General features: G+C 35.5%; 2 protein-coding genes across 2 annotated transcripts; both read left to right on the top strand.

Moving 5' to 3' along the window:
* Positions 1-1,685: 1,685 nt before the first annotated feature.
* Positions 1,686-3,331, top strand: LOC130732066 (NAC domain-containing protein 104-like). The gene is made up of 3 exons (XM_057584190.1): positions 1,686-1,904; positions 2,497-2,768; positions 2,932-3,331. The coding sequence occupies exons 1-3, from the start codon at positions 1,739-1,741 to the stop codon at positions 3,106-3,108; spliced, it is 615 nt and encodes a 204-aa protein (XP_057440173.1). The 5' UTR covers positions 1,686-1,738; the 3' UTR covers positions 3,109-3,331.
* A 7,714-nt stretch (positions 3,332-11,045) lies between these two features.
* On the top strand, positions 11,046-15,219 carry LOC130713228 (2-oxoisovalerate dehydrogenase subunit alpha 2, mitochondrial-like). Its single transcript, XM_057563017.1, has 9 exons — positions 11,046-11,395; positions 12,152-12,289; positions 12,374-12,556; positions 12,777-12,934; positions 13,012-13,111; positions 13,568-13,679; positions 13,772-13,911; positions 14,012-14,197; positions 14,902-15,219. The coding sequence occupies exons 1-9, from the start codon at positions 11,195-11,197 to the stop codon at positions 15,067-15,069; spliced, it is 1,386 nt and encodes a 461-aa protein (XP_057419000.1). The 5' UTR covers positions 11,046-11,194; the 3' UTR covers positions 15,070-15,219.
* Positions 15,220-17,661: the final 2,442 nt, after the last annotated feature.

Raw genomic sequence — 17,661 nt, 5'->3', positions numbered from 1 at the left:
CTTTCATACTATCAAACAAAACTCTGCCACTAGCTAACTCCCCATTATTTGATGATTTTTCTTTCTTGGCTAGCTTTGGCTTGAAGGGCCATGGGAATGGGATAAGGTTCAAATCCAATATCAAAATGATGAAAAGCAAGCACAACAGAGTTAAAACACTTGTCTATAGATCAACTCAGTGCCGGATAATGTGACATGCCAACTACTTCATGACTAGGGGGCACATCATCTTTTTATTGAAGCGTGGATGATCACACATCAAGCCATATATAAAGTTTATCTTTTCATTGGTTTGTTGTTTACGTAATACATCAAAGTTCCCACCTTTGATTGATAAATTCTTATATTAATTTGTCCAATTTAGCTCAGGACACAGAAGTAACTTGATTATATATAGTATCATTCACTATTACTACTAGTAAAAAGCAAATCAAACAAACATTTGTCCTATGATGAATAGTGTGCCATTGAGTTAAGTGAACACATGGCAACATAAACACCTAACTTGACGCGTTACACCTTTATTTCTAATCTTAGTACCTTTCTTTTTTAAAAGAGCATCTCCAATACTTCAATCCTAGTTATTATTTTTTAGTTCTTAGCACTATTTATGTTAGCCCGTATTATCACATGTGCTTAAACAACTCTCAAGTAATTTTGCTCCAATCATGAGTTATTAGTTCTTACCACTATTCATTTGGTCACACCAACCACATTATTTATACTTTTTATTTTCATAAAGTAAAAAACAAAACTCATAAAGTAATAAAGTAATTTGAATGAGAGAGAAATAATTAATATTTTAAGCTAAGAACTCAAAAGCAAAACTTCTCATATAAGAACTGAGTTCTTATTTTTAAGAATTAAGCTTCATGTCAGCCCCTCCAATGGTAAAGTTCTTAGTTAGATGCAAACAAATTTATTAACATTGAGTGCCATCTTTTCTCACTTCAGAGCACATCTTTTAGATTTCGCCACACACTTGTACCATTGTTTTGGCCACATCCGAGGGCAGCTGTCAATAACAACGATGCTTTTATATGACTGCAATTTTTTCTGTACTTCAATCAAATTAAAGTGAACAAAACCCCTTTTATACAAGATTATTTAAATAAGACACCTGTTCCTCTCGTAAATTTGCATACAAATTAAGGTAACACATTAACATATTCTTTTCCTCACCATATTGTGATCAATCTTGTTTGAGCGGGAAAATCGTCTAAATCATCCACATTATGGGGTTATATACTCTTTAAGCAAGAACATTTTTTATTTATATAACTCGAACATGAGACATTATTGTAGAGAAATCATATCTATATACCACATGAACCAACTATATGAAATGATAATTAAACAAACATGGAGAAAAGATGTATTATGCACATATAAAGGTGGGTATCAAAGTGTCTCAATACTAATTATCCTTCATTGCTGATAATTATATATGCAATAATTTAATGTTAAATTATTAATATAGCTATAATCACTTGTTTTGTTAGTTACCTTGGGCCGGCACCTTTCTTCTTCTGGGACCTGCCTTTTTATGATGGTATTACACGTACCGCCGTCTTTCTTCCAACAACTACTCAAGTCCTTTTTTTTAATAATAAATTAATTATCCATGAAATCTCTCTCAAGTGTTCTACTCTATCTAGCTATTATATATACTGACAAAATTATATAATCTCATGCATTGCCAAAGTCCACCGAAAACAAATTCAACACTATAGAAGATATGGCAGATGGAATTAGCATCAATCTTCCTCCTGGGTTTCTCTTCTCCCCAACAGATGAAGAACTTGTCCTTCATTTTCTCCATTGCAAGGCTTCTTTTCTACCCTGCCATCCAAACATCATCCCTGAACTTCATCACTCTCTGCTTGATCCTTGGGAATTAAATGGTATGCTTAAGTTTTGTCACTATAATTGTTTAGATTTTCTTAATTTTCCTATCTTTCTCCATCTCTGAAATCTATCTCCTTTACATAAACTCATTTTAGGTGGATTAATATAATACTATTTAAGATAAGTTAATTGAAATTACACCTATTTAGTTACTTAATTTGTTACAAATAAAATAATGGATAATTCTATGGTATGCAGCCCGTTTAAAAATTGGTTCACCTACGAATCATATATTTACTGTTATAAAAGATAAAATTTATTGGACAGTTTTATGATGGACTATGTTAAAAATTGGTCCATACATGAACCATGTGTTTTACTTCCAATATTTAATACATGTTATTTACAATATGCTTCTTATATGCTAAAATTAATTTATAGAGAAACTATTTTAACTTGTACATTTTTCTTGAGTCACAATAGACAAATTCATTTCCTATATCTTATTTGCAATGTGTTTTTGATGTGCTAAAATCAGACTTTTCTTGATCATTAATAGACAAAGCCATAGCATTATTGAAGGGTAAGTTAGATATGCTGAATGCATGCACCTAATGAACTTCATATATGTTGAACATATATGTACAGGTAAGGCGTTCTCAAGTGGAAATCAATACTATTTCTTCAGCAAAGTAAATGGAAACAGATCCACAGAAATTGGGTATTGGAAGGAAATAGGTGTCACAGAACCTATTTTGTCAGCAGTTGATGAGAAAGTGGGAATTAAGAAGTACCTCGTGTTCTACATTGGCGAACCTCCACAAGGCACTGAAACCAGTTGGATGATGCAAGAATATCATATTTGCTCCTCTGGGTTGGACTCATCACCATATCCAAGTGCTTGGGGAAGAAGGAAACCTGTGAGTGAGTTTAGTAGTTTTTTTAAATTGATATATGACCCTTCTACTAATTTAAAAATTCTAGCATACACCAGTTTGATTGATGTTGTAATTATAAACCGTGTACCATTTTCTATGTATGCTAGACATATCCTTGTTAATAATCAATTATGGTGTGTGACAGGACATGAATTGGAGCAAGTGGGTTTTATGCAGAGTGTATGAAAAGAAGAGGTCTAAACAATGTGTAAACTGCAGCTGCAGCGATGACGATGACAGTGGATCCGAGCTTTCATGGCTTGATGAAGTTTATCTTTCGTTGGATGAGGATCCGGAAGAAATAATTAGCATGACAAATTAAATTAGACTCCGTGTATATAATATGTATGTAACGCTAGATATAGATATATTTCTGGGCTTGCACTTTAGTGACAATGTCTCAGTTATGGGCCTTTGAACGATATAATTAGGACTTCTTTGTGTGCAGGATTGGCAATTGTATGCCCACCAAAAATGTTTATTTCCTTAAGTTGGCACACTCTGTAAAGTTATTATATAAATTTAATATATCTTAAAATACCAAATTTGCCTCTACCACGACCACAGACTCAAGAACTATAACTGCAAACATTGTTGAATTTGATAGCCAAAATTAGGAGATAGTATTAACTAGGGTTGTCAACAACGGGCTATTCCGGCGCAATAGCAGTGGAGCGTGGCGGAGCAAATCGCTGAAATGGCGCAATAGCGGCGCAAGGAAGAAAGAGAGAGAAAAACCCTAAGATTCAGGCGCGAAAACTCCAAAATGCCCCTAAATTTAAACATTAGGTTAAACTATTTAAGGACGTTTTGGGGTTTTCCTTTCTTTAATGAAATGCAACGTTTCAAGTGAGGGATAAAAACCCTTCTATTTAGGGCAAAATCCCCAAAATGCCCCTAGATTTAAAACATTATTTCAAACTTTTTAAGGGCATTATGGGGCTTTCCCATTTTTAATTGGAATGCTACGTTTTGAACCTTCTTCAAATTTGTCTCTGCGTTCTCCTCTGTTTTTCACGATGAAAACTGAGATTTGCTCTGTCCTTCTTCCTCCTCCTCCTACAGCGTAGTTGAAATTTTGGTTCTCGCACAGGACAGATGTCGAACGCGATGCTGGGACAACCGGTTCGACAATTGACTAACAGTAACAAAACCAGCAAAATAATAAAGAAGAACACAGAGGATTGGTAACCCAGTTCGGTGAAACTTCACCTACGTCTGGAGGGTATGCACCCAAAGAAAGGAAATCCACTATCTCAAGATTCAGGAATTACAGACACTCATGAACACAACAGTTCATAGTTCACTTCCTAATCTACCCAATGTATTTCTACTTAGTATCTCAATCTAAGTATGAGAGTCTCTCTCCCTTTCTCTCAATCACTGCCACAGTGATTGGTAACAAACAATCAACAATAAGAGTTTTAAGAATCAAAGAACACAGAACACAACTTTGCTTTATAGAATCAGGGAGCAAAGTTTGTTCACAAGTAACAAGGACAAAGAACAATGAACAACCCTTAAACACTTGATCTTTCTCTATTAGCTTTCGTAGTCTCCTTGTTTGAGGTCTTCATCCTTTTATATACTTCAGCAGCAGTAGCATAGGCACTAGGGTTTGCTTGGGCTGAAGTAACAGATTGCAACAACAAAACAAATCAAAACTGAATCTCCAAGATATTGTTGCGTTTTTCAAAAGTAAAGATAGAAACAAATCTTTTAACAAAGATTGTTTCAACAAATAACAACCCACAAATAAAAACCCTTATGGTACAGCTACTTGATCCTCAAGTAACTACAAAACATATCTTCATAAAATCTTCAAGGGCCCACAAACACGTTCCAAGCAAAGGACTGATGTCCTAGCTTCACGAAATCAGATGTCAAGGCATCTGCTTCGACATCGGGTTGTTTTTGACAAAATGCAGACAACAAAAAGTAACAACAATCTCCCCCTTTGTCGAATTTTGTCTAAAACAACTTGAGAATCAAAGAGGGTAAACAAAGAGAACCAAAGCTCCCCCTTAGTAGCAGAACTCCCCCTCAAATGATGCATCCATACCAACAACAATCATACTCCAAAAGGCATAATTGGAACAAAGAACATAGCAGCAAAAACACACTAACTAACCAACAAATGCAAACTAGTAAACCAGTAGCAACTTAAACATAAAACAGTAGCAGCTTGGAGTACTACACAACCAGTTACTTGCCTTGTCTTGAAAGAGTCTTCAACTTATTACAGACCAAAGCTACCAACAGAAAACAAACATGCAATAGAAACAACACAGATTCTTCACCACAAACTACTCCCCCTTTTTAACACAAATTTGACAAAGGGTGCACAACATAAACAAACCATCACTTCTAAGACCAGAATGACAACAATTCATGAACATTTTCAATAACTGACTTCTTATAACCGGTAGATGGTTTAGAATCCAAGGTAGATTGATGGATTTGGAGATCAAGTTCAGATGTGTCAACAATGGGGTTTGGATTTCCAGCAGAGAGTTCCATATTCACATCTGAAATAGTCTCAACTAATGTCTCGACATGGGGTTCAACATTGGGAACAAAAACGGATTCAACTGATATCTCATGAATCACATTAGGCACAATAGCATTAGCATCTGCACTTACAGATTCACCTATGCTTGTATGAACAGTTGCTAGTGCATTTGAGACTTCAAGAGAACTTGCAGCAACAAATTTCTTCCTCCACTCCTTCATAACATCTACACCAGAACTCTGAGATTTAAGAAGAGCAACATCATTTGAATATGATCTATTCACCCTAGATGGCTGTGGAGACATCTCTTCCTCGCCGAAGAACTTGACTCTAACTCCTTCTTTAGGTTTCCACTCTTTCCTTGCTGGAGCTACTTGTGGATTAGTCCTTGGTTGATCATGAGATTGAGGATATCCATATAGCTTGTAACAGTAGGGCCTTATATGGCCAAGTTTTCCACAGTGATGACATCTCCAAGTAGATTTCTTGGATTTTCTGAACTGAGGGTACACATGTCGTACAGAATGATGCGACATTGGGTCTGACATTGGTTGCTTAGTTTGCTTTTCGGATGAAGCAGACTTATTTGCACTCTTGTAGCTGAAGCCTATCCCCTCCATATCTCTAACTGTTTTCCCAACTTCTAGAATCCCCTCTAACACATTAGTATTTTTATTCATCATACGAATAGACTTTTTCATACCTTCAAGCTTTGAGTTCAGTAATGTTACCTCCTCCTGCAGCTTTGCATTAGTGATATGAAGTTCCTCATTCTCCTCACGCAACTTGCTGATGGTCTTTACTTCTTCCTGAAAACTGGAGTTATTACTCTGAAGTTGCTTCTTCTCAGCAATCAAATCCTTGACTTCTTTTCTCATTTTCTCACCATACGCACATGATTTCTCCCACTTAGCCAGCAACAATTTGTAGGTTTCAACTAGTTCTTCCTCATCACCATCACTTGACTCAGCATCAGAATAACACTTCCCAATGAGAGCCTTTACATGAATAGCCTTGGTTGTATCATTCTCATGTTTGCCTTTGAGTTGAAATTCAGTATTCTTCACATTGTCCGACTCATTGTCCAGGACATGTGTATTTGACATTCTGCCCAAACTCTTCAACGCTTTGTTAAGTAATGATATAGTTTCTGCAATGTTTGCATCAGTATCCTTCTCCATATGATCTCCATCTTCTTCAATGTTGGACACAAAAGTTATACTCTTCGCCTTCTTCTCAGATCTACCATTTAGAGTCATCTCAAAGGTTTGCAAGGAACCAATGAGTTCATCAACCTTGATGTTACTGATGTCTTGGGCTTCTTCATTGGCAGTTACCTTCATATCAAACCTCTTGGGGAGAGACCTGAGAATCTTTCTTGCTAACTTTTCTTCAGACATGGGTTCCCCTAGGGCAAAAGAAGAGTTGACTAGATCCCTTATACACATGTGAAACTCATATATGGATTCATCCTCATTTATCTTCATAGTCTCAAACTGAGTTGTAAGAAGCTGAAGCTTTGACATACGAACTCTTGATGTTCCTTCATGGGCAGTCTTGAGAATCTCCCATGCTTCTTTAGCCACAGTACATGTGTTGATTAGCCTGAACATATTTTTGTCAACTCCATTAAAAATAACATTCAAGGCTTTGGAGTTAACAAGAGCTTCGTCATCTTCTTTCTTTGTCCACTTTTCTTCAGGCTTCAATTCAGTTGTGGATGCTATCACAGGATGTTTCCACCCCTTGACTGCCTTCCATGTTATACTGTCCATAGATTTGAGAAACACAATCATTCGAGCCTTCCAGTAGTCATAATTGGTACCATCCAAAATTGGTGGCATATAGATTGATCTTCTTCCATCCATAATGTTGTCCTTGAGAACAGATTATATTCCCTGGAGCTCACCCAACAGAATAGGGTGCCTGCTCTGATGCCAATTGAAATTCTGGTTCTCGCACAGGACAGATGTCGAACGCGATGCTGGGACAACCGGTTCGACAATTGACTAACAGTAACAAAACCAGCAAAATAATAAAGAAGAACACAGATGATCGGTAACCCAGTTCGGTGAAACTTCACCTACGTTTGGAGGGTATGCACCCAAAGAAAGGAAATCCACTATCTCAAGATTCAGGAATTACAGACACTCATGAACACAACAGTTCATTGTTCACTTCCTAATCTACCCAGTGTATTTCTACTTAGTATCTCAATCTAAGTATGAGAGTCTCTCTCACTTTCTCTCAATCACTGCCACAGTGATTGGTAACAAACAATCAACAATAAGAGTTTTAAGAATCAAAGAACACAGAACACAACTTTGCTTTATAGAATCAGGGAGCAAAGTTTGTTCACAAGAAACAAGGATAAAGAACAATGAACAACCCTAAAACACTTGATCTTTCTCTATTAGCTTTCGTAGTCTCCTTGTTTGAGGTCTTCATCCTTTTATATACTTCACCAGTAGTAGTATAGGCACTAGGGTTTGCTTGGGCTGAAGTAACAGATTGCAACAACAAAACAAATCAAAACTGAATCTCCAAGATATTGTTGCGTTTTTCAAAAGTAAAGATAGAAACAAATCTTTTAATTCAACAAATAACAACCCACAAATAAAAACCCTTCTGGTACAGCTACTTGATCCTCAAGTAACTACAAAACATATCTTCATAAAATCTTCAAGGGCCCACAAACACGTTCCAAGCAAAGGACTAATGTCCTAGCTGCACGAAATTAGATGTCAAGGCATCTGCTTCGACATCAGGTTGTTTTTGACAAAATGCAGACAACAAAAAGTAACAACAGTAGCGGCCATAGCGCGACACGCTATAGCGCTATTGCGGATTTTGGACTCGTCACTACGCGACGCTATCCGCCATTAAAAACACTGGTATTAACTTGCTATGATTGAGGAATAATATAAGTATAGAAGATTGAGCCAAATTAACTAAAAAATTCTAGTTAATGAGCTTTCTTATTCTTCTCAATCTTAACTGTTGAGTAAGAAGAAGAGCCTCTATCTCATCAATGTTTAGTGACTGAAATTTTCCACTCATATTCAGCAGGTTCACTAAAGATTCATACTCACAAGGACACAATAAGGTTACTTACACAATACACACTTCTTTTTGAGGTGAAAGAGGTGGAATGAGGAGAGAGATAGAAAGAAAAGAAAAAGTATGAGAGAGAAAGTATGTGATGTGATAGATGATAAGAGGAGAGAGATAGAGTCAAAAATAGGTGGAAATGTAATGTTTAAAAAATGAGGTGTGTATATATATTGACTATGTTTGGCATGCAATTTCAGCTAGTTTATAGCTTATTTGACTAGCTTAAATCTTATTTGACTAGCTTAAAAACTCTATAAAAGTGTCTGGTGAATGAGCTTATTTCAGTAGCTTAAAGCTTTAAGCTATAAGTTATCTCAGGTAGCTTAAAGCTTATAGCTTATGAAATATATTCTCATTTTTATCATTATTATACTATTAAAATTCCACCTTTAGCCTTATATGTTTTTTACTAAACCTATTTACTTATCAGTTATAGCATCATATGCACACGGTTTCCGCACACAAATAATTGGAATAAAAATAATTTGTTTTATTCTATTTAATTTAATAAAAACATAGAAAATTAAATAAAGAAAAATTAATATTATATTTGATAAATAACTTGAGTGAAATTAAAATATTTATAATAATCTTAATATTAATATCATATAGGTATTAATGTGAAAATAAAGTAATGTTAAATATAAAAAAAATTATACAAGTATGTCCTTTTATGTAATTTTTTAAATTTCAGCTTGTTCAACAACTAGTTTACCAAACACTTTTGTTAAAATTATGTAGCTTTTCAGCTATGATCTAGCTTTTCAGCTATCAACTAGTTTTTCAGCTTTGAACTAGTTTTTCAGCTATCAACTAGCTTTTTAGCTTTCAACTAGTTTTTCAGCTAGACGTGCCAAACATAGCCATTGTTGCACAAGGACGACCTTCCATGATTATATCAATTTGTTCCTTGAAACTAATTGGATCACCAATAGTAAGTAAAGAGACAGAAATGCGATAATTGACAATTTGATATTTGCGCTTCCAAGCAAATGCAATCAGATATGAAAATAAAACGAAGATGCAAAAATGATTGTCAAATACTCAAATGTGATTCCTAGATCTTGCAAAGAAAAGTTGGTGACGACAATTTAAGCCTTATAGGCAGAATCTTTAGAAATTTTACATTAACCAGAGATATGAGTAATATAACCTTTATATATTAGAAGATGATCATTAACTCTTAAATTAATTTATAAGTTAAGTTAGAACTCCGACAACTCAAATTCTAATAAATAACAAAAACAACAATTGAATAATCATAAATGTGTTTATTTGATTGAGAACCGCTCGTGTATAATAAGACAATTTGACTAGTTAACGTCTAGATCACATCTTGTAGGGGTGTACAAGACCCGACCCTACTCGCCAACCCGTCCTAACCCGGCCCAATCATTAAAAGAGACCGGGTTCGGGTTGATCTTCGAGTTACCCGACTTCGGGTAGGGTCGGGTTCGGGTTGACACTCGGGTCACCCGGCCCGTCCCACATATATATTTTATAAAATTTTAATTTGTTATAATGATTAAAATGTGATACATGGTACTCAAATTTATCTTACCATATAAATGAGATTAAAATGTTTAACATCTACCTTATGAATTAAATAAACGTTGGTCAAACTATGGACACTTTCATGCTCTAACAAGAGAAAATCATGTGTGTGTATTATGCATATGTGAGACAAGTGAAGAAATGATCAAACAAAATGTAAACATCTCAAGTGCAATAGATTATGAAAGAATTTGATCCTTTCAAGTTATTTCTTCTAAAAAGTAGTTCCAACTTATAACTCTTTTAGTATGTTATTATCTTTAAATTTTACAATTAGTATCAAATAGTGTTAAACTTATTGTCCCTCGGGCCAACCCGGTCCCGTCCTACATAGACCCGTCCTAAATTGGACCCGCATAATGTCGAGTTGCTTCGGGTCTAGGGACGAGTTAGGGTCTATGAAATGACCCGATCAACATTTAGGGCCGGGTTAGGGTTAACCGAAACCCGTCCCAACCCGTTTCTTGTACACCCCTAACATCTTGTATTCATATATAAGACTCAAAATTGAGATCTTAATTTAAAGAGAATCATACACATACACTTGAATTATGAATAATGATTCATAGACATCTAAATAGTAGAAACACCTCAAACACCCATTTTTCCTGCGGATTTGGCCAAATAATACACTGAACTAACCACCTAAATACACATGACTAACCATAAAGCACATAACCGTGTAAACTCAGTTGAAATTCATAAATTCAATTTTACACGGTTCTGTGCTTTATGGTTAGTCATGTGTATTTAGGTGGTTAGTTCAGTGTATTATTTAGCCAAATTCCTAATTTAGGAATTTCAACTTTACACGGTTCTGTGCTTTATGGTTAGTCATGTGTATTTAAGTGGTTAGTTCAGTGTATTATTTGGCCAAATCCGCAGAAAAAAGGGGTGTTTGAGGTGTTTCTACTATTTAGATGTCTATGAATCATTATTCCTTGAATTATAGATTGGGAGTTTGATACAATGACTCGTTTTTTTATAATTATTATTTGCATTGGTGAATGTTGACGAATGACGACACCAACATGGACTTACGTGGCAGTAACATCCTACACTAGACCTTATCAATCCGCAACCTACAACACTGAAAAACAAGAACCAAGACCAATTTTATATGTAAATTGCAAAATACTCTGTTTCTGTTTCTCCCACCCAATAATCACTTCACTTCAATAATCAATTATCATCTCCTCTGTTATTTGTTTCTGAATTTGAAGTTGCCATGATGAGGAAATCCACCACCACCTTCCTCGCCCGTTTCAAATCAAAGATAAACTACTCTCCTTCTCTTCCTCCACGCTTCTTCAGTTCTCCGAATCAACCTGACCCAAATCGCAATGCGTTGTTGACCCTTCTCCCTTCACGCCGTTTTGCCTCCACTACTGCGCAAAATCCCATGGTTGATGATTCCAATCAGAATCAGGTACTTTCTATCTCACTATTTTTGACATTTCAGATTTACTCTTTTTGTCTACTTTCTTCAATTATTTTATCATTTTCATCTACGATTGCTAGATTTCTTACTCTCCAATGACTTAATTTTTTGAATTTAATGGTAAGGCACCGTAAGCGTAAACATTTTTTAAACATGCATCTAATTATGAGTTGCCAAATCAGAAAATAAACTTTTAATTTAATTAAAATAAAAATGAATAAAAATGCTTTTGAATACGTGGTACTCGGCTGAACATTTGGGTAAAACATTTACAGTGTATAACCATTAAACTCTAATTTTTTTTTTTCCATTTTTAGAGGAAAAAAGGGAAAAAAGCAATATAAAAAGTTTTTTTTTTAAACATAGCTATATAAAAAGTTAATACTTAATATTAATAATGCTAAGAATAAAAAATCTTGACCCTTTGTGTCTAAACTCTAAACTTAGAAAATCTGAAATGAATAAATAAAAATCAACTTTTATTATTTAAAAAGAATTAAAGGAGTATGCACGTAAAATTTATTTACACAGACATCTAATTAAATTCCGCTAAATCAGAAATATATTTTAATTTTAGTTAAAATTTTAAAAAATGTAACAGATTCTCCTACCTATCATACTGTGATTGGATGTCACTCATTTTAAAATCATTAAACTGTTGATCCATAATGTATACATGGATGGTGGGCTTGAATGACGTCCTTCTTTCTCTATGAATAATTGCATACTGACTGCATATGGCAGGCCATAGATTTTCCTGGTGGAACGGTGAAATTCACCCCTGAAATGAGGTTTATACCTGAATCAACTCTTGAGAGAACACCCTGCTACCGCGTCCTTGATGACAATGGGCAGCCAATTTCGGGAACTAATTTTGCACAGGTTTTTACATACTTGACCAACCATTTCATTTTTCTTGCATGTACTTCAGGAAAATACATTAAAGTGAACTATAAAAAATATTAGGTCAGCAAGGAAGTTGCTGTCAAGATGTATAATGACATGGTGACACTCCAAACTATGGACACTATATTTTATGAAGCACAAAGGCAAGGTAGAATATCATTTTATGTAACAACCGTTGGAGAAGAGGCTATCAATATTGCATCAGCTGCAGCTCTTACCATGGATGATGTTATTTTCCCTCAGGTTACAACCACAAGACCCTAAGAAAATGATGTGTGTACTTATAATCTTCATTTCACTTGAATGTTATGTGAGAGCAATTTATACAGAAATCTATGCAAGAATTCTCCTAGTATGAATTTTGTATTCTCGTCAGGGATTAGTCCTCATGATTTATCATAATTCGCTTGCTTCATCATGATCTTAAGTGTGATCTAACAACAAGAAATGCGATTGCTTGCAGTACAGGGAACAAGGAGTTTTGTTATGGCGCGGTTTTACTCTGCAAGAATTTGCAAACCAGTGTTTCTCCAATAAATATGATAATGGGAAAGGAAGGCAGATGCCAGCCCATTATGGGTCCAACAAGCACAATTACATTACTGTGGCATCAACAGTTGCGTAAGTACTGAAAGCTTCCCCTTCTTTGCACCATGACTATGACATTTGCAAATTACAAAATTTGACTTGATCTATAGCTCTCAAATTCCCCATGCTGTTGGAGCTGCATATTCCTTAAAGATGGACAAAAAGAATGCATGCGCTGTCACTTACTTTGGAGATGGTGGCTCAAGTGAGGTAGATTACTCAACTGCATTACAATAACAGACTCATTACTCCCCTTACTGAAAAGGGATAAAAACAAAGTTTGTAACTAAAACTTTGTTTTTGAATTTTTTCTAAGGCATTAAGGCAATGCAGTATCTCTTTGGGCTAACACTTTTCAGCTCTCAATATCTTTCTGGTTATAAAGTGCTGCCTATGTAAAAAAAATTCATTTACCTCATTGCAGTAAATGAGTACAATAGAGTGCGTTTTGTTTTCAACTCTTGTGAATGGAACAACTTTATTAGTCAGCCTCCTACCGCTTTTCTGACAGTGGGGCAAAAGATTAGTCTCACGGCTACCAGTTCTGGGGATATCTTGGTTAAAACCAGAGTGCTTTTTGTTTTCATTGGCAATCATTGTCAAGGATCCTCAGCAAGTTAAGAGATTTGTTTTCACTTTTTCTTTTCTAATATAGTGCCTTGACAGGGAGATTTCCATGCTGGGTTAAATTTTGCAGCTGTTATGGAGGCCCCGGTTATTTTTTTATGCCGGAATAATGGATGGGCTATTAGCACCCCAACGTCAGATCAATTTCGAAGTAATTTTCCTTTCTCTCTATTTCAGCATCTTCATTTTGGTCAGGTCTCTAGCATTGTCTAAAGGCATATAGTGTTTTATGTTTAAACATAGGTGATGGTATTGTCGTGAAAGGACAAGCGTATGGAGTTCGTAGCATCCGCGTAGATGGCAATGATGCCTTGGCCATTTATAGCGCTGTTCAAGCTGCTCGTCAAATGGCAATTAGTGAAGAGAGACCAGTTCTAATAGAAGTAATGTGATATAACTTCTTGAAGCCAAACCTTAGTGCTGTGGTCTCATATTAAATCATGTTAATGGCAGAGCAATTTTGTCTGACTTTTGCTTTCACAGGCTCTTACTTATAGAGTTGGACACCACTCCACATCGGATGATTCAACCAAGTATCGTCCAGCCAGTGAGATTGAATGGTGGAGACAGGCACGCGATCCTGTGGCTAAATTTAGAAAGTGGATAGAAAGGAATGGTTGGTGGAATGCTGTGGCTGAGTCAGAGCTTAGAAACAGTTTGAGACAGCAGGTAAAACATCCATCTCTATAAATCCTTTGGCTTGTACTACATGCCATACTACTGTATCAAGTAGTGCAGCATTCCCCATTAACAACTTTATTAATTTGTAACTAACTGTTCTCATAATAGCTAGGTATAGCTCTTAATTATCTTCTCATGATACCCTTAATTTTTCTTAGGAAGATGCTAAATGTTATGATACGAAACACTAGAAGTGGAAGTTAAACTCACCACCCCTCCATGATTTCCGTCAAATAATACTAGTTTTGCCTCATCAGCATTTCTTGCATTTTCCCTTCGTAACATATAGTAGTTATGCTTTCCTCATAAGTTCAACATGTATCATTTCTCTATAACACTATTGTTTATCGTTAACCTTAGGCAGATTATTTAACTTTCTTGGATTTAAATATTCGGCTGCTTAAAATTTTAATGCTATACTGATGTTGATAAGAAAATATGTTGAACGACCTAGCAAAACTGAAAACTAAAAGTAGTGTGTAAATTACTCCCACTTAAATAGACCTGTAATGTTACTGGAATAATGAGTTGTGTGGACAATGTTATGACTTAGTTTTGGATTTAAATTTACCAAGAGTCTTGCAAATTTATGATCATTATCACAATCACGTTATTATTATTTTTGAATTTAATTTAGGTGGATTCTTAAAATCATTATTCAATAGTTCTAACTCAGGAATTTCCTGCTACAGCTTCTGCATACAATTCAGGTAGCGGAGAGTGTAGAAAAACCTCCGCTTGGGGACATTTTTAGTGATGTTTATGATGTCCCTCCATCCAATCTCCGTGAGCAGGAGCAATGGCTGAAGGAGACTGTAAAAAATCATCCAAAAGAGTACCCAGCAAATATTTCTGTGTAGTCTTAAAAGCTTCACCAATATAAAGATACGTTGTTTCTTTTAATAAAAAATTATCTTCAAACTTGGATTCTTCTTTGTGTTAGTGTATGAATATTGTATTAGTGTATGAAAATTGTATATGCAACTTCTGTCCTGACTCCTGATTTTGCACTTCGATCGGGTACTTTAATGATATGTTAATCAGTAGCATAGAAAGGCAATTGACATTAGAGGTGATAAATTCTTTACCTGTGATACAGAAACTACTTTCTGGCCGTTGAAGACTACGCTACCTAAGGAGACTAAGGCTATGTTTGGATACCCGATGCTCCAGTGCCAACCGATGTTATCACCCACTTCGAGGTAAAAGGTGAATGAAAACTCTTCTTGTAAATTGGGATGAAAGTATTTTCACTAGGGGTGCACACAGGCCTATTTGGATCGGGTTTTGGGCGAGGACATACGAACCAAGGAAGAGAGTGCCGAGAGAAGGAAGAAAAATTTCTTAGGGTTTGAAGAGAGTGGCAATTGGAAATGAGACACACACACGATGAAAAAATCTCACACAGATTAGGAAAGAGTCAGGCCCAAAAAAAGAGGAAAGAGTCAGGCCCAAAAAGAATAAAATGTGAGCATATTGTAGGGGGTTCCAGGTTTGTTTGGGTTCTAATTCTCCGAGCCCAAGATGTGAACAAATAAGGTCGGATTGAATGAAAAATTGCTCGAACTAACCTGTGAACCAGAACCACCCAATTTTTACGGATCGGGTTGGGTCAACCAGATTAATCGAGTCAACCACAACCCTAATGCCCCCTAATTTTCACGCTAACTCAATTGGTATTCAACCACATACTAAAGTCTTTTTTTTTTTGAAAAAAAAAACATACTAAAGTCTTAGTAGAACACAACGAGTACATGGAAACGAATAAAAGGGTATCTATCTATTTAGGGATGGCAAAAATAACCGGACCCACGGGTAAATACCCGCTTGGGTAATTGGACCTGCAGGAAGATGAAGCAGGTATTTTTACTACCCATTTAGAAACGGGCGGCTCCGGGTACCCGTGGGTACCCATTTATGATTAAAAAAATTATTTCGGGTGACTATTATTCAGTAGCATAGATATTTTTATTCCATTTGGTTCTACAAGAAAGACCTTTAAAAAAAAAGTCTACAAGAAAGAGCACTTTCTGCTACGTGAATAAACTCAACAAGTATTATTCATGATTTTAAAACACGCATGAAAACTATCTCTAGTGGTATCTCAAAGTTCTGATATATTTTCTACTCATCACAATCAACAACAATAACAAAAACATTTTCCCCCAAGATCTATGCTCCAGAAAATTGACACACAAACCTATGTTTCATGATTTTACTTTTTATACATCTGTTAGACTTTGAATAAAATAATTCCAATGAACAAATTTCCCAAAACAAAATACATGCATATTTATGACTATTTTTGTGATATGTGAAAATTCTAGCATGAAGGATTTATTGTATATCTTAATGAATTTCTTAAAGTAAAGGAGCAGAAAATATTGTATGGAATAAATAAAAAAAAATAAAACAAAAAAAAGATATAGGGACCCGCGGGTACCCGGACCCATTTAAGACCCGTTAAACGGGTACCCGTTTATTCATAGACGGACCCGTTGCCATCCTACCATTTAAATTTTATAGGTTATGATTTAAATTAGTGTTGGTTTACAAATAGTTTGTAGACTACGTAGCCCGTGTGAGTCGATTGAAAAACCAACATAATGATTTCTTATCCAAGTGACTACACGAGGAAGTGATTCAGTTCCTCAATACAGGTTTCTAAGACACTCTTAAAAGCTTTAAGTGATCACTATTGAAAAAATGTGAACGAAATAAGGCTAACGAACTAAAAAAATGACTAAAATGGATGAATAAAAGACTCAAACAACTAGAAATAAACATCTGAAAGCAGAATAAATAAAGTGAAAGAATGGTAAATGGTTGAAAGATCGTAAACAAAGTAAAGTGTTGAAAGGTAAAATACTGAAGGTTAAAAGGAATGCAAGAAATTTGTAGATTTTGATTGTTTGTTGAGTTGTGTCTGTGCAAATGACTCTTCCCCTTTTTGTAGGGGCCAAATTTGCCTAACTTACAGCAGTTGATAATCACCTGCTACTAACCGACATTCCCAATCCTTATAAGGACTCATAGATGGTTGAAACCACCTTCCCTATTTTCACAGGGTTGAACCTGTTGGTGACTTCCGCACCTAAAGGTATTCTAGAAGCTTTAAGATATTTCTAGCTTCGTGTCCAAGCTTTTGTATCTTCCCTCAAATCTTGTCCTCATAAATGATTTCTTTTGCCTTGCCATTTCACCTTGTCGTGTGAATGGCAAACTCTGAGCCTTCGAATGTTTCTCTAACAGTTAATACTGCTCTAGCGGCTGACATGTCTTTTCGGCTGCATATTTTTATGTGTCAACAATTAGATAAACGATAAATATAACCTTACTTTTTTTTGGTATTACTAAGGTATCCCCGCAGTCGACAGTTATGAGTCTAATTCTCTCAAAGCTCGGATACCACATTAAGTGGGAAGATCTCTCCCAATAAATCATTCTCCATC

This window comes from Lotus japonicus, chromosome 1 (assembly GCF_012489685.1).
Source record: "Lotus japonicus ecotype B-129 chromosome 1, LjGifu_v1.2".
NCBI classification, from domain to species: Eukaryota; Viridiplantae; Streptophyta; class Magnoliopsida; order Fabales; family Fabaceae; genus Lotus; species Lotus japonicus.
The sequence above is the reverse complement of the archived record's forward strand: the minus strand, read 5'-3'. Positions and strand labels throughout refer to the sequence as shown.

What these genes read in the sequence shown, in the direction of transcription:
- LOC130732066 (XM_057584190.1), top strand. Translation starts at nt 1,739, where the DNA reads ATGGCAGATGGAATTAGCATCAATCTTCCTCCTGGGTTTCTCTTCTCC. An exon ending in TGATCCTTGGGAATTAAATG is followed by an intron (nt 1,905 to 2,496) that starts GTATGCTTAAGT and finishes ATATATGTACAG; the next exon opens with GTAAGGCGTTCTCAAGTGGA. An exon ending in CTTGGGGAAGAAGGAAACCT is followed by an intron (nt 2,769 to 2,931) that starts GTGAGTGAGTTT and finishes GGTGTGTGACAG; the next exon opens with GACATGAATTGGAGCAAGTG.
- LOC130713228 (XM_057563017.1), top strand. Translation starts at nt 11,195, where the DNA reads ATGATGAGGAAATCCACCACCACCTTCCTCGCCCGTTTCAAATCAAAG. An exon ending in CGGGAACTAATTTTGCACAG is followed by an intron (nt 12,290 to 12,373) that starts GTTTTTACATAC and finishes AAAAAATATTAG; the next exon opens with GTCAGCAAGGAAGTTGCTGT. An exon ending in GAGATGGTGGCTCAAGTGAG is followed by an intron (nt 13,112 to 13,567) that starts GTAGATTACTCA and finishes GTGCCTTGACAG; the next exon opens with GGAGATTTCCATGCTGGGTT.